This window comes from Polyodon spathula, chromosome 43 (assembly GCF_017654505.1).
Source record: "Polyodon spathula isolate WHYD16114869_AA chromosome 43, ASM1765450v1, whole genome shotgun sequence".
Classification (NCBI taxonomy): Eukaryota; Metazoa; Chordata; class Actinopteri; order Acipenseriformes; family Polyodontidae; genus Polyodon; species Polyodon spathula.
Window position 1 is genome coordinate 1,659,833 of NC_054576.1, and position 13,046 is coordinate 1,672,878.

General features: G+C 44.3%; 1 protein-coding gene across 2 annotated transcripts; it reads right to left on the bottom strand.

The window, feature by feature from the left end:
* Nucleotides 1-2,202: 2,202 nt before the first annotated feature.
* On the bottom strand, nucleotides 2,203-12,809 carry b4galt3 (UDP-Gal:betaGlcNAc beta 1,4- galactosyltransferase, polypeptide 3). Of its 2 annotated transcripts, XM_041236994.1 has the most exons (7): nucleotides 12,627-12,809; nucleotides 8,621-9,118; nucleotides 8,109-8,344; nucleotides 7,839-8,029; nucleotides 6,523-6,645; nucleotides 3,699-3,803; nucleotides 2,203-2,784 (listed from the first exon to the last, which is right to left on the bottom strand). In XM_041236994.1, the coding sequence occupies exons 2-7, from the start codon at nucleotides 8,907-8,909 to the stop codon at nucleotides 2,259-2,261; spliced, it is 1,470 nt and encodes a 489-aa protein (XP_041092928.1). In that variant the 5' UTR covers nucleotides 8,910-9,118; nucleotides 12,627-12,809; the 3' UTR covers nucleotides 2,203-2,258. The 2 variants fall into 2 exon arrangements, with proteins under 2 accessions (XP_041092928.1, XP_041092929.1); XM_041236995.1 differs by lacking the exon at nucleotides 6,523-6,645 and having other exon boundaries at nucleotides 12,627-12,808.
* Between the last annotated feature and the right edge of the window lie 237 nt (nucleotides 12,810-13,046).

Here is a 13,046-nt window from a genome sequence, read left to right on the forward strand (position 1 = left end):
GACATAGCTAGATACAAAACAGACAGACACATCCCACTGACATTCTCAGTAACTTATATATAAGAAATGACCAAGTTTCATCAAGACTGTACAAGAAGCACTTCTCTAGATTGTGCGTGTGTACGTACACACTATACACACACACAGTCAGCACTCACATAGCCGACCCTATAAAATGTTGACTTCAGTGATGGTTAAACGCGTGTGACACATATCTGATTACTTCAAACCTTATTATTTTTCAGGGAATGCAAACAAGACGCAATGTCAAAAATGCATAGCTAAAAGGATTGTGTTTTAAAATAGTACTATATAGTTATATGTTTTGTTGGTACAGTACTATATTTTCAACAGAAGTATTTTAATTCAGAACAATACGATTCTGAAAATATCGCTCGCTGAGACGACACGTGAACTGGAATACAGTACATACTTTTAAATCTGGTACGTACTGCAGCAGTGTGTAAAATACCGTTAACGGCCCAATAGCAAAAATGAAAGCCATGTTAGCCATGTGCAAAAAAACGTAAAAGGTAATGCAATTTAGTAAAAGATTGAAAAAAACAAAGTTTGCAGAAATAAAACAGTATCCAAAGTCAGTATTCAAAATTGCAGAATATAGAGCTCAATAAGACCCTAATGTCACAGTTCACTTGCAAATGAAAATGCACAAAAGCAACTACAGATCAAAAAATAAATAAAATACATCACAGTATCTAAAACTGTTTAATGATTATGTGTTTTACATTACCGTCGCTTGTCTCATTTTCTGTGTTTTGGCTGAATTTTGGAAAGGTGAAACTGGAGGAAACGCTGTGCAACTGCACAATAAAAACAGCCCGATTTGGCATGTGAGAAAAAACTGATGTATATCTGAGTGCTGACTGTATATCCATATCATTATATATATATATATATATATATATATATATATATATATTATATATATATATATATATATATATAAAAAAACACTTCTTGTAATTCTTCGTTTGTACATTACATTTTAAAGTAAAAAATTACTGTCCATTTTCATCATGACACAGCCCAAATAAGACTGCCTTTAAATCACGCACACCCTTCCTCACAAGACCTGCAACAGTATCAGATGAGTGCTGTTTTTCTGTTTTGTTTTTTTGTTATCTGGGGTAGTAACAGGAGGTATCCATACCAGATGCGTGCTGCAGCTTCACAGTGACCAGAAAGACGTTATTTGCATGGTATACTCAGTTACTTATAGACTGACTTTGTAGTTTATGACTGGAGAATGTGGAGAACTACTGGGCCAGTGTTCAGAAACAATTTAAAGCAATGCTGGACACAGCAGAAGCGATGATACCATCATACCTGGACAACTTTAAAAAAGTACGGCAGGAATTGGCGAGATGCATTTATAAATATTCTGCATCAGCTCATACAGCCACACAGGGGGTGGGTCCAGTGGCAGCTGGCAGGCAGGCTGGCAGGCAGGCAGGCAGACCAATCACAGGAGAAGCATGGATATTGAAATGGGATACGGAAACACTATAGTTCAGGGAGAAGGAGCAGATCGATCAGAATGGTGAGTTCTGAATACTTTAGATTTTTTTCACTGCTTTAAGGAATCACCGGTGTCTGATTAACTATCTATACCTCATGTACCCTAAAAGGTTTCCCAAAAGGTCAACATTTTAATTGATATCGATAAATCGATAAATTCCAATGTCTGTCATTTTGTTTATCATAATTCTCGTGGGGTATGGATATCTACCACTGATTTACCCCTTTTTTGAAACGTGATAACCCATGGTAGTATGCTGTAATATCAACACCCCCATGTGGCCTGTTTTGACCAATCAGGATAGAGTATTTAAGCAGTTACTGATCTGCAATATCACTGCTCTTTATGTGTCCTGATCTCTCCTCCTCCTGGCTCCACCCTCCTGGAGCACAGTCCCGCTCCCTGACTGTTAACCACGTCTATAAAGACACACCTCCCCCTTTACCTGTAGCTCCTCCCTCATAGCCTTGCTCTTTTCAGACCTGTGTCTCTGCTGATAGTGTAGTGTGAGTCGCCTGAGTTGTGTGTATTTACACGGCTGTCTACCATCTTGTAAAGTGTCTGTGTTGCGTCTAGCCTCTGTAGCATCTGTGTTGTGTCTAGTCTCTGTAGTGTCTAGTCGGTAGTGTGTGTTGTGTCTAGTCTGTAGTGTATGTGTTGTCTAGTCTGTAGCGTCTGTGTTGTGTCTAGTCTCTGTAGCCTCTGTGTTGTGTCTTGTCTATGTTGTCTGTATCGCCTGTGTGTTGCTGTCGTCTTGTCTGTGTTTTCCTGCGGGCCTCCCCTTGTCCTGGTTCTGTCTCATCGTGGGTTGGTTCTGATCCAGTCTCAGTATGGATGCCCCCTGGTTCTGAACTCTGGGTTGTGTCAGGCTGTGTGTTGGGTTCTGGTCTGGCTTCTCTCCAATGCTCACAGTCTGGTTGGTGCAGAGGGGCTGTGTCAGTGTCTGTGTGGTCAGGTGCAGTCTGTATCCCAGGGTCTGGTTCTTGGGTTTGGGTCGGGGCGGCTCCTCTCTGATATTCACAGACAGGTTTGTGTGGCGCGGTTGGGCCTGCCTGTTCTCTGGTCTCTGTGTGGGCTGATTGCGTTTCTGGCCCTGGTTCTGTTTGGGTCTGGGCGGCTCCTCTCCGATATTCACAGACAGGTTGGTGTAGAGCGGCTGCAGCTCTCGAGACAGGAGGTCATAGGTCAGAGAGTTAAGACCGTCTGAGCGCCAGGAGCGGTGAGTGCGCATCAAGAGATCAAACCTGAGAGAGGAGAGCGAGAGGACAGGAGAGGGGAGAAAAACTGAATTTGAAACTTGTTGCAATTTCAGTTTTAAAATATGACATAAAGACCGACAGATATACAGACAAATACAAAATCATACTCCCCCCAAAATCTGATATTCTCAGCCGTACACATAATAATGTTAACAGTTACGTGACAATCAGAAAAGCAATTCCCCAAATATAACGAAAGGGGTAAGTATGACATACTTTCTGAACCCAGCTCTCCTCTCTCTGTGGTAATGCCTGAAGGTGTGCTCTCCTCTCTCTGTGGTAATGCCTGAAGGTGTGCTCTCCTCTCTCTGTGGTAATGCCTGACTGTGTGCTCTCCTCTCTCTGTGGTAATGCCTGGCTGTGCTCTCTTCTCTCTGTGGTAATGCCTGAAGGTGTGCTCTCCTCTCTCTGTGGTAATGCCTGGCTGTGCTCTCCTCTCTCTGTGGTAATGCCTGACTGTGTGCTCTCCTCTCTCTGTGGTAATGCCTGGCTGTGCTCTCCTCTCTCTGTGGTAATGCCTGAAGGTGTGCTCTCCTCTCTCTGTGGTAATGCCTGACTGTGTGCTCTCCTCTCTCTGTGGTAATGCCTGGCTGTGCTCTCCTCTCTCTGTGGTAATGCCTGAAAGTGTGCTCTCCTCTCTATGTGGTAATGCCTGGCTGTGCTCTCCTCTCTCAGTGGTAATGCCTGGCTGTGCTCTCCTCTCTCTGTGGTAATGCCTGGCTGTGCTCTCCTCTCTCTGTGGTAATGCCTGAAAGTGTGCTCTCCTCTCTATGTGGTAATGCCTGGCTGTGCTCTCCTCTCTCAGTGGTAATGCCTGGCTGTGCTCTCCTCTCTCTGTGGTTAAGCCTGGCTGTGCTCTCCTCTCTCTGTGGTAATGCCTGGTTGCTCGCAGCTCCCACCTGTGGGGGTTCTGCTCATTGCCCTGGTCGGCTCGGTGTTTGATCATCTTGTAATGCCCGACTGAAATAGGGGGGCGAGTGATCTTCATACCGCAGAGACGAACCCTGAGAGAGGGGGAAAGGGAGAGGGGAGAGGGAGCGAGAGAGGATAGAGGGAGGGGGAAAGTGGAAGTTTTACATAAGAGGAGGGAGAAAGGACAGACAGATTTGTTATTTCCGAAAACATGGCCACTTGAGTAAACTTCTCATATTCGCTGGGACTTAAAAGTTGGGCGTCGCATTGTGTGAAGAATATCTCACACAGAAGCAGAGGTGCCGAGATCTAAAAGGAGTCACGGGGCTGACCGGGGAGAGTGCAGCACACAGAGCACAGGGATCCGTCAGGGGTGAGTGCAGAACACACAGCACAGGGATCTGTCAGGGGCGAGTGCAGCACACACAGCACAGGGATCTGATGTCGGCTGGTGTTTCTACTCACAGTGCAGGCTGCTTCACACTTCAGTTTACACCAGAACTGGGGTCAAACAAAATTACAATTGTGTAATTCATAACTAATTGCAATTACAATGGAATTAAATTCTAGTCTAACCCTGGCACATATGTTTAATGTAGATGTTATTAAACCATATAATTGATTACAATCCAATGACACACCTTTCAAAGCTTAATCATTCGCAGTTCCATGCAGGACCGGATCAACGCAGGAGCTTTAGGGGCTGCAGCCCTGGGATTCTGAGGGGCCCCAATATATATAATTTATAATACAACATCTAAAAAATTAGCAAGTAGTGTGTGACTGTATGGATCGGAACAACAGGTCTGTTTAACCAAGCAGTATTGCGCTGGAGGAGCACGACTGCCTGATCACATGACTGGACCTGCAATCAAGTCATGTGCCGCTTTTATCAGGTGTGCTGCGGCGCGAACGTGATGCAGATCAGAACCGGTACATCTCTGATGAAGCAGCACTGAGGAAGAGCGACGCTGAAAAGCAGAAACACAACCAGTACTGCGGAAAATACACTGGAGAGAAATCAACAGGAGGAAACGAGCTAGGTTTATATGGATTACAGAGGGGCAATCTCCATGGAAAAATAAAAGTAAGTCTCACCTTTACCTCACTCTATTTTGGAAGTAGTTTCGGGTTGTGTGCGTTTCCATGTAGTTTTCTTTTAGACTGAGAAATCCTCGTTCCAAATGCAAATAAACCAATTCATATTAAAAATACCGGAGGCAGTGTGTTTGTGCCCGAGGTCCAATCTGGTCTTGTGCAGCTTACTGATATTGTACAGATTCCTTAAACTGGGTTTCAATGAATTACTGGGTAAAATCCAGTTTGGAATTTTTGTGTCGGACGGCCTGCCTCATTCCTGTTTGCTCATTAGGACCTCGGGGCCCCCCCCCTCCCCCCCCCCCCCCCCCCCCCCCCCCCCCCCCCCCCCCCAAAAAAAAAAAAAAAACAGAAAAGCTGTATCGTTATACAAATAATAATAATAATAATAATAAAATTACATTAAAAAGCGCTGTGTATCCTTGTGTTACTTGCTGAACATTTTTTTACTTTATATATATTTGCTACAAACCTATTATACACGTGCATATTCGTAAGGGACAAGGACAACACATTTCCAGATAACTTGCTTTTTACGACAAAAGCCTGCAGTTTGCACTTCCCATTTTGTATTTGAAACTGCCAGCAACTAACGCTGAGGCCAATGCTCATTTTCAAAACTGGAGCTAATGCAAACATCGTGCCAGGTCAAATATGGATCAGTTCAGATGGAATAATAGTGTGGTGATGGCAAAACAGTAAAGGGAAAGGGAATGAATATGCAAACAGGGGCCCCCTAAACGAGAACAGTCCCGGGCCTCATTAAACTTAATCCAGTTTCTGTATTTGTACCCACCTGTTCTCTCTTGCTTTCCATGCTCCTTAAGCCTGATCTGCTATTAGCTGCTGCTACTACTTCATGTATTCTACATTTTCCACTGTATTTAATGCACTATTTCATGTATTATGCTACTATCATGTACTCTGCACTTTCCACTGTATTTAATGTATTATGCATTGTTTTTTACTGTATCTCGTGTATTCTGCATTTCTCTGTCTTTGAAGTACTATGTATTTACTGCATCTTGTAAAGCGCTTTGTGATGGTGGTCCACTATGAAAGGCGCTATATAAAATAAAGATTGACTGATTGATTACTGCTTGGGTTATTTAGAATAGAGTAAACATGGCGAGGTGTGGAAATGTTTCGGTATAATTGTAATTCTAATTACTGTAGCACAATTGTAACTAATTGTAATTAAAGAAAATATAATTGTAACTTCAACAAACAATGCTGATGTAATTGTAACTATTATTGAGCCCAGGTCTGGTTTACAGGCTGCTTCACTGCTGTGAGCACGAGATAGAGCTAAGAGAATGTGAGCTGCGTCCCCAGGACTGAGTATCACTGCTCAGAGCATTGCATGGACAGGAAAGAGACTCACAGACACGCACTCCGCTACCTACACCTCACCCAAAACCTTCAGCTGAACTTACCTGCCATTGAAAAAGTATACTCCTGCAAACTAACCAGTAAAAAAAAAAAAAAGAGGGCGGGAGAGGAGAAAATTCAAACAGAAATAACAAATAATAAGTACAAAAAAAAGACCAATCCCCACTGCATGAAGAAGGAGAAATTAAACAGGTAATGAGAGTTCCCATTCTCCCCCATTCGCAATCTATAAACCTTAAATAGACCTCCCTTCACAATCTGTAAACCTTACATACACCTCCCTTCACTGTATATAAATGCGACACACTGCTCCCCTCTCACCTGGCCGCAATGTCATCATCCTCACCCCCCCAGCCCCAGTACTGGTTTGGGAATCCATTCATCTTGAGGTACTGGTCAGGAGTCAGAGCCGAGACCCCCCCGAAATACTGTGGGTACGGCAGCCTGGGGAGGGTGGCGGGGGGATAGATTAGTGCAGGACAGTGCCGAGATGCTCAGTTATTGCTAACTGGCTGTGACAATGCTGTCCTGTTAATTGAGCCCTTATAAAAGTTTCTCATGGTAATTTTGTATAGTAAAGTTGCAGTTATCCCCATGTTTTTCCCATGCTCATTTACCATGGTTTAGTTTTTTCATGTGCTTTACAATGCTCCCCTATGCTTGACCATGCTTTCACTGTGCATTATTACTCATTGCTGTGCTTTAACTGTTGGAAACTTTTATAAGGATTAGTTTATCCTGTTTTTTAAAACGCTTTACCATACCTCTGCCATGCTTTCACTGTGGTTTATTACACATTAGTGTGGTTTTATTGTAGAAAACTTTAGGGTTAGTTTACCATGTTTTATTTTCACTATGCTTTAGATGCTTCCCTATGCTTTGCAATGCTTCCCTATGCTTTACCAGACCTATCTGTGCTTTACAATGCTTCCCTATGCTTTACCAGTACCGTCTGTGCTTTACAATGCTTCCCTATGCTTTACCACACCTCTCTGTGCTTTACAATGCTTCCCTATGCTTTACCACCTCTCTGTGCTTTACAATGCTTCCCTATGCTTTACCAGACCTATCTGTGCTTTAAAATGCTTCCCTATGCTTTACCAGACCCCTCTGTGCTTTACAATGCTTCCCTATGCTTTACCACCTCTCTGTGCTTTACAATGCTTCCCTATGCTTTACCAGACCTCTCTGTGCTTTACAATGCTTCCCTATGCTTTACCAGACCTCTCTGTGCTTTAAAATGCTTCCCTATGCTTTACCAGACCCCTCTGTGCTTTACAATGCTTCCCTATGCTTTACCACCTCTCTGTGCTTTACAATGCTTCCCTATGCTTTACCAGACCTCTCTGTGGTTTGCAATGCTTCCCTATGCCTTACCATACCTCCCTGTGCTTTATAATGCTTGCCTATGCTTTACCAGACCTCTCTGTGCTTTACAATGCTTCCCTATGCTTTACCAGCCCTCCCTGTGCTTTACAATGCTTGCCTATGCTTTATTACAGTTTGTTGTGCTTGTATTGTGTGAAACCTTTATAAGGGGGTTCTCTTTCTTGCTGCAGAAAACAGTCAAAATGTTCCTTGTGTGGACAACAGATGCACAGACAGGCAGACGCAAACAGACAAGTTCTTTCGCTCACCGGTATCCGAACTTGTCCATCGCCACGGAGACGTGTTTGGGGTTGCGGGGGTCGCACACGTAATGATTGCGATCATTCTCGGGGAGCAGGTCAACATCGTGGAGAAACAGACACCCCCAATCCTCGTCACGAAGAGCCTCGCGCACCCCCACATTCAGGAGCTTAGCGCGGTTAAACGTGGAGTTACCAGCCTGAGAGAAAAGCACAATACAGACTCAGCTGTGTGACACACGCTGCACCCCTCATTCCCCCTTTACCCTCTCCTCTCACCTGGTGTACGATGTAGACCCGGTAGTGCAGCTGCTGTCTCTGCAGGAAGGGGTGGATGTGGTAGAGCAGGGTGCGGAGGTGGGCTGGTCGGTTCCTATATGGGACAATGAGGGCAGTGTGGTGGAGAGCCTGGCAGGAGGGGGGTTGGTACATCCCCCCCAGAGACACCAGGGGGTTCCTGTCCGCAATCTGAGAGAGCGAGGGGGGGGAGGAGAGGAGCACCGAGACAGGGCCCACTGACAAGGGGGAAAGAAATGGATCAGTGTCAGTCTGTCTCATTCCTCACACTGTAGAAGCACACACAGGCAGATACACAACTTTACTCGCTAACCTAATCATAATCTCACTCTCTTCGAACTTTGTCTCTTACTTGACTTTCACACCTAATATTACTCTTGCCTTGTCTCACTATCTCACTCTGCCCGACATCAGATAAGGTGGTGTCTCAGTGCTGTAACCCCCTTCCCAGTTTTTTTTCTCTCTCCCCTGTTCCTCCTCCTCCTCTCTCATACCCAGATAAGGTGATGTCTCAAGGCAGTCTTTTTCTCTCTCCAGTTCTTCCCCTGGGCTCGCCGGCGCCCCCAGCTGGCTCAGGTTGGTGTAGACATCGTGGGGATGTGAGTAATCAAACTGGGGGTCCCCCCCAGTCGAGCGCATCAGAACTGAGGCCAGACCACGAAACCCACCCAGAGAGAAATACACAACGAAGGCAAACTGGAACCCCACGAGCAGGGCCAGGGTGCAAGGAGAGTGGAGGGAGCGGGGAGGGGAGGGGAGAGGGAAGGGGCAGGAACAGGGCATGGTGGAGAGGGGGGTGAGGAATGAAGAGGCAGGGAGAGATGGGAGATGTGCGGGAGCAAAGAGGGAGGAGGGTGATTCTTTAATGGAATGAATGGGGCCTCTGGATTGTGGGAATGGTTCTGTAAAGGGGTGCGTCTTCTGAGGTGGGTGGGGTTTGTTGTCTGGGTGGGCGTGGCCTTTTCTCAGGGGACTTGTCTCTGTAAGCACTCCTGTAAAGCACACAGAGATAACCCTGGTTGGTTAGACACATTGATTAAGAGGAACAAAAACCAATATGCAAGCAGAATTAAGAACAGCCCGAGTCTGATATTCTCGACGAAGCTAAATAATATTAATACCAAGTTTCTCCAGACAAGCTCAAAGCTGCTCAAAGTCAAAAGGCAGATTTAGAGAAAAATGAACTCAATACTGGAGCAACAGAACCCAGACCCGCTCTATTGCCTCATACACACACAGCCTAAACGCGGCTGCGAGTTCACCTTTTGCTCTTAATACGGTTTAGATACACACAGTTTGGTTGCAAAAGGCAGCGACACCCGCGCTAGCTAATAATGTTCAGAGCAAGTAGCGAGTTTGGTTATTAATTCAGTTTGGTTACTTAATGCACAGCAACTGTGTGTGTGTGTGAGTGTGTGTGTGTGTGTGTGTGTGTGTGTGTGTGTATCACAACCGCACTAACACAGCAGCAGTAGGTGCTCAATGGATCTCTCGGCTGGTTTTGCAGAAGCTCTCAGTCAATCACGTTCAGCACTTTCTTCCAAAAGCATAAACAAAAACGCAGCCTCCGTGCTGCCGCCAACACAAACCCAGCGAATGTCGGGTAATGCTGGTCCGAGTTCAGTGGTTTGTTTAAACAGGGAGTCACTCACTTCAGTAATGAAATGTGTTTGTGTACAACAAACAACCGCAGCAAGTGGCACTTGTAAACACGGTTGGTCGCGCTAACCGCAGCGTGTGTGTACGTGGCCTAAGTGACAGCCAACGCCAGACCTGGGGTCAACTGTGGAACTGAAACGATGAAGATCCACATTCTAAACACATACGCATACCAATAGCGTGTAACGTCTTCATGTGGGGTTTAATAACATTTAAAAAAAAAAAAAACACACCACCATGCTTTCGATTCAGCTGGGATTGTTGGCTTTTAACTGGTCAATTTTCATCATGTATGTTTTGCCTCATCTCAATTTAAAACTTTTAAACCTCATCAACAGATCGAAGAACTGTAATTTATATATATATACACACACACACACACACACACACACACATATATATATATATATATATATATATATATATATATAGTAGTACCTGTGATTACTGCTTGGTAGAATCAGTACAGTAGACCTGTTAAAGACGAAGTACTGGGGAGTATCGAACATATCGATGTGCTTGCTGCTCACCCTTACTCACGCGAAAAGGGGCCGAGTTCGTCTGGATGAGAACTAAAGATTTTTTTTTTTTTTTTTTTTTTTTTTACTTTTTTTTCAGGACCAAGTCTGTTTGTGTTCACACTGAAGGTTTCAAGTGAACTTGGTTAGTTTGTGTGAACCAGATGTTTACAACACTACTGATGAATTGCTTTGTTTTTGTTTTTTTAAATATTTTTAGTTTCTTAAACAATTTTATTAATACATGTATTGAACGTCTACAGTAGGAGAACAATGCTACTGTCCGTATCAAAGTAATTTAGGAAAAGACTGAATATATTTTATTGTTTCTGCAAGTTTTGTCCAGTTCGGCTTGGATTTTGGTGTCTGACCAAATCACTGTCAGAGTTTCGGTTTCTCCCACATGCACTACACCGCTCTCAACTGTGTAGTTTCAGAAGAAAAATGCTACAGCAAACATGTGTTTTCATTTCATTAATACTTTATTATTATTATTATGTCTATTTGGCAGACGCCTTTATCCAAGGTGGTTTACAGACTATGCATCAGCTGCAGAGTCGCTTACAACAACGTCTCACCCGAAAGACGGAGCACAAGGAGGTTGAGTGACTCGCTCAGGGTCACACACAGTGAGTCAGTGGCTGAGCTGGGATTTGAACCCGGGGTCCTCCTGGTTCAAGCCCTTTTCTTTAACCACTGGACCACACAGCCACTATACTGGGCTAAAGAAAGTTCTGAGTTTGTTTGCCTTCCCTGCCAGGGAATCTGTTACTGCTTCACTTCCTAGGTTATTTCACCGTGTCTTCGGGGTCAAGCATCTTAGTGGCTGCAAAAGCTCCTCAGTCATTAGGAGAAGCAGCTGATTGGTTACTGGCAGGAAAGAAAACTCTGAAGGGGCGGGGACAGTTTCACTTTCCAGGTGACAGGGCTGAAAGCAAGGCTTGTGTACAGAGACTTCTCTAACTTAGTCTAGTACCAGATATTAAAATTGAAATGTTGGCTAAAACATGTATTTCTTTCAAAACTACTCATGGAGACCAGTATCTCTACAGTCCTTTTAATGATCACCAGGTTCAGTTTTTACCCCCACCTGAATATAATTCAAAGCTGAATTATCTTGTGGGTGGGGCTTTAGGATCAAAGCCTGTTGTCTGGTTGGCCCTCTGATAACCAGGCTCCTTCCACTAAGCCCATCATCAGATCTATAAAGGAATGTCAACGAATGGCAAATACCTAATCACGGTTTCAGTTTAACTACGATATTCAGCAAGTCTGTCAGTTACATGCATTCAAAACCGAAAATCACAGCTAGAAGCAAGATGCAAAAGCAGACAACCAGGACGTGCATCAACAGTGTACAGTTACAACCCTAATGTCTAATCACAATTTCATGGGCAATTCTCCTGATTAATGCAACTGACACAATAGGAATGTGACAACTGACAAGTTCCATTAACCCCTTAGTGCTCATTAAACATTTGTTGACCATTTTCACATTTTCACCCTAACACTGCTGCAATGATACCTTCCTCGAATTTTGTGAAGCGCAAAAGTTAATTTGAAATGTAACTGTTATTGTGCAAACACGGCCCTTCAAATGCCTCAATATAAAATTAAAAAAACAAAACAAAAACTGATGCCTAAAAAGAATACATTTGTGGGTGTTTCCCTCACCCAGGGATGATCAAGCTCAGTTTTCTGTGTGTTGAGCGTCATAGCCTGATTACAGACACGTCTAACTTGTCTGTCCTCAAAATAGGACGCTGGAAAAAAATATACATACATACATACATACATATATTATATATATATATATATATATATATATATATATAATGGGAAATTAACTTATTACGACCTTTATATTGACAGTAAGATGTGAAGGATTCACTAAGTATTGAAATATTACCTGTTGCTGCGTCCAACTAAAAGTTTAATTAATTTAATGGATTTATGTCGCACAAAACTAAAAAAGAAAGTTTCTTTTACAATAAGACGACTGAATTACCCAATTTCCACTTTCATGTTGAAAGCAACATTTGTGGACATGACTAAAAACCGACTAATAATCATGGCTGCAAAAAAAACAAAGCATTTCACGAACAATTGTTTGTTTGTTTTGGTCAGAGCTTGTTTAAATTTAGTTGCGTCGAGTTCTTGTGGGTGAAGGTTGGACCTAGGATCGTGAAGGTGCTGCCGGGCGGGGAAAGGGGGGTGGTGGTGGGGGCGCAGCCACCTCTACTCGAGCCCGGGGTTTCACACAGTCCTGCTGGGCCAACGCCTCTCTAAAAGGCATTAAAGCGGGTTCCTGCCGCCTGCCTACCTCCAGACTCCGTGGTTCGCGGTCTTTTCCCATGCCCCGGCGTGAGGCGGGTCGGAAAGGCGGGTTACTGTTCGCGGAGGCAGCCCAGGCTCACTCCGCAGCTGGGCTCCGATTCGCTCCGGCTGCAGGGAGCCGCCATGCCGAGGGGCCCTTGCGAGTGGGCGGGACGTCACTCCCGGGCAGAGCGTCATGAGCCGGGATGTGGTTGTCTTGACAACGGACCGCTTCGTTCACCGGTTTCCACTCTGAGAGATGAAAGACTATGAGGAAGTGTCCGCATGCTGTAGTATTGAGATTATAGTATATTAGTAGTATTAGTAAAGTGTAGTATATTCTGAGCCAATGCAAACGGGGAGCAGCGCTTACCTCCACGGCGTTGGTGCTGAATCACTGCATTGACTTCACAAGATGCTTTGTAAT

Bases quoted from the DNA above. Each gene is read 5' to 3' on its own strand.
- b4galt3 (XM_041236994.1), bottom strand. From the start codon at position 8,909: ATGCCCTGTTCCTGCCCCTTCCCTCTCCCCTCCCCTCCCCGCTCCCTC. The intron at 8,345-8,620 runs GTATGAGAGAGG...CCCCCTTGTCAG, and splicing joins TGAGACATCACCTTATCTGG to TGGGCCCTGTCTCGGTGCTC. The intron at 2,785-3,698 runs GTGGGAGCTGCG...CTCCTCTCTCAG, and splicing joins AATGAGCAGAACCCCCACAG to GTTTGATCTCTTGATGCGCA.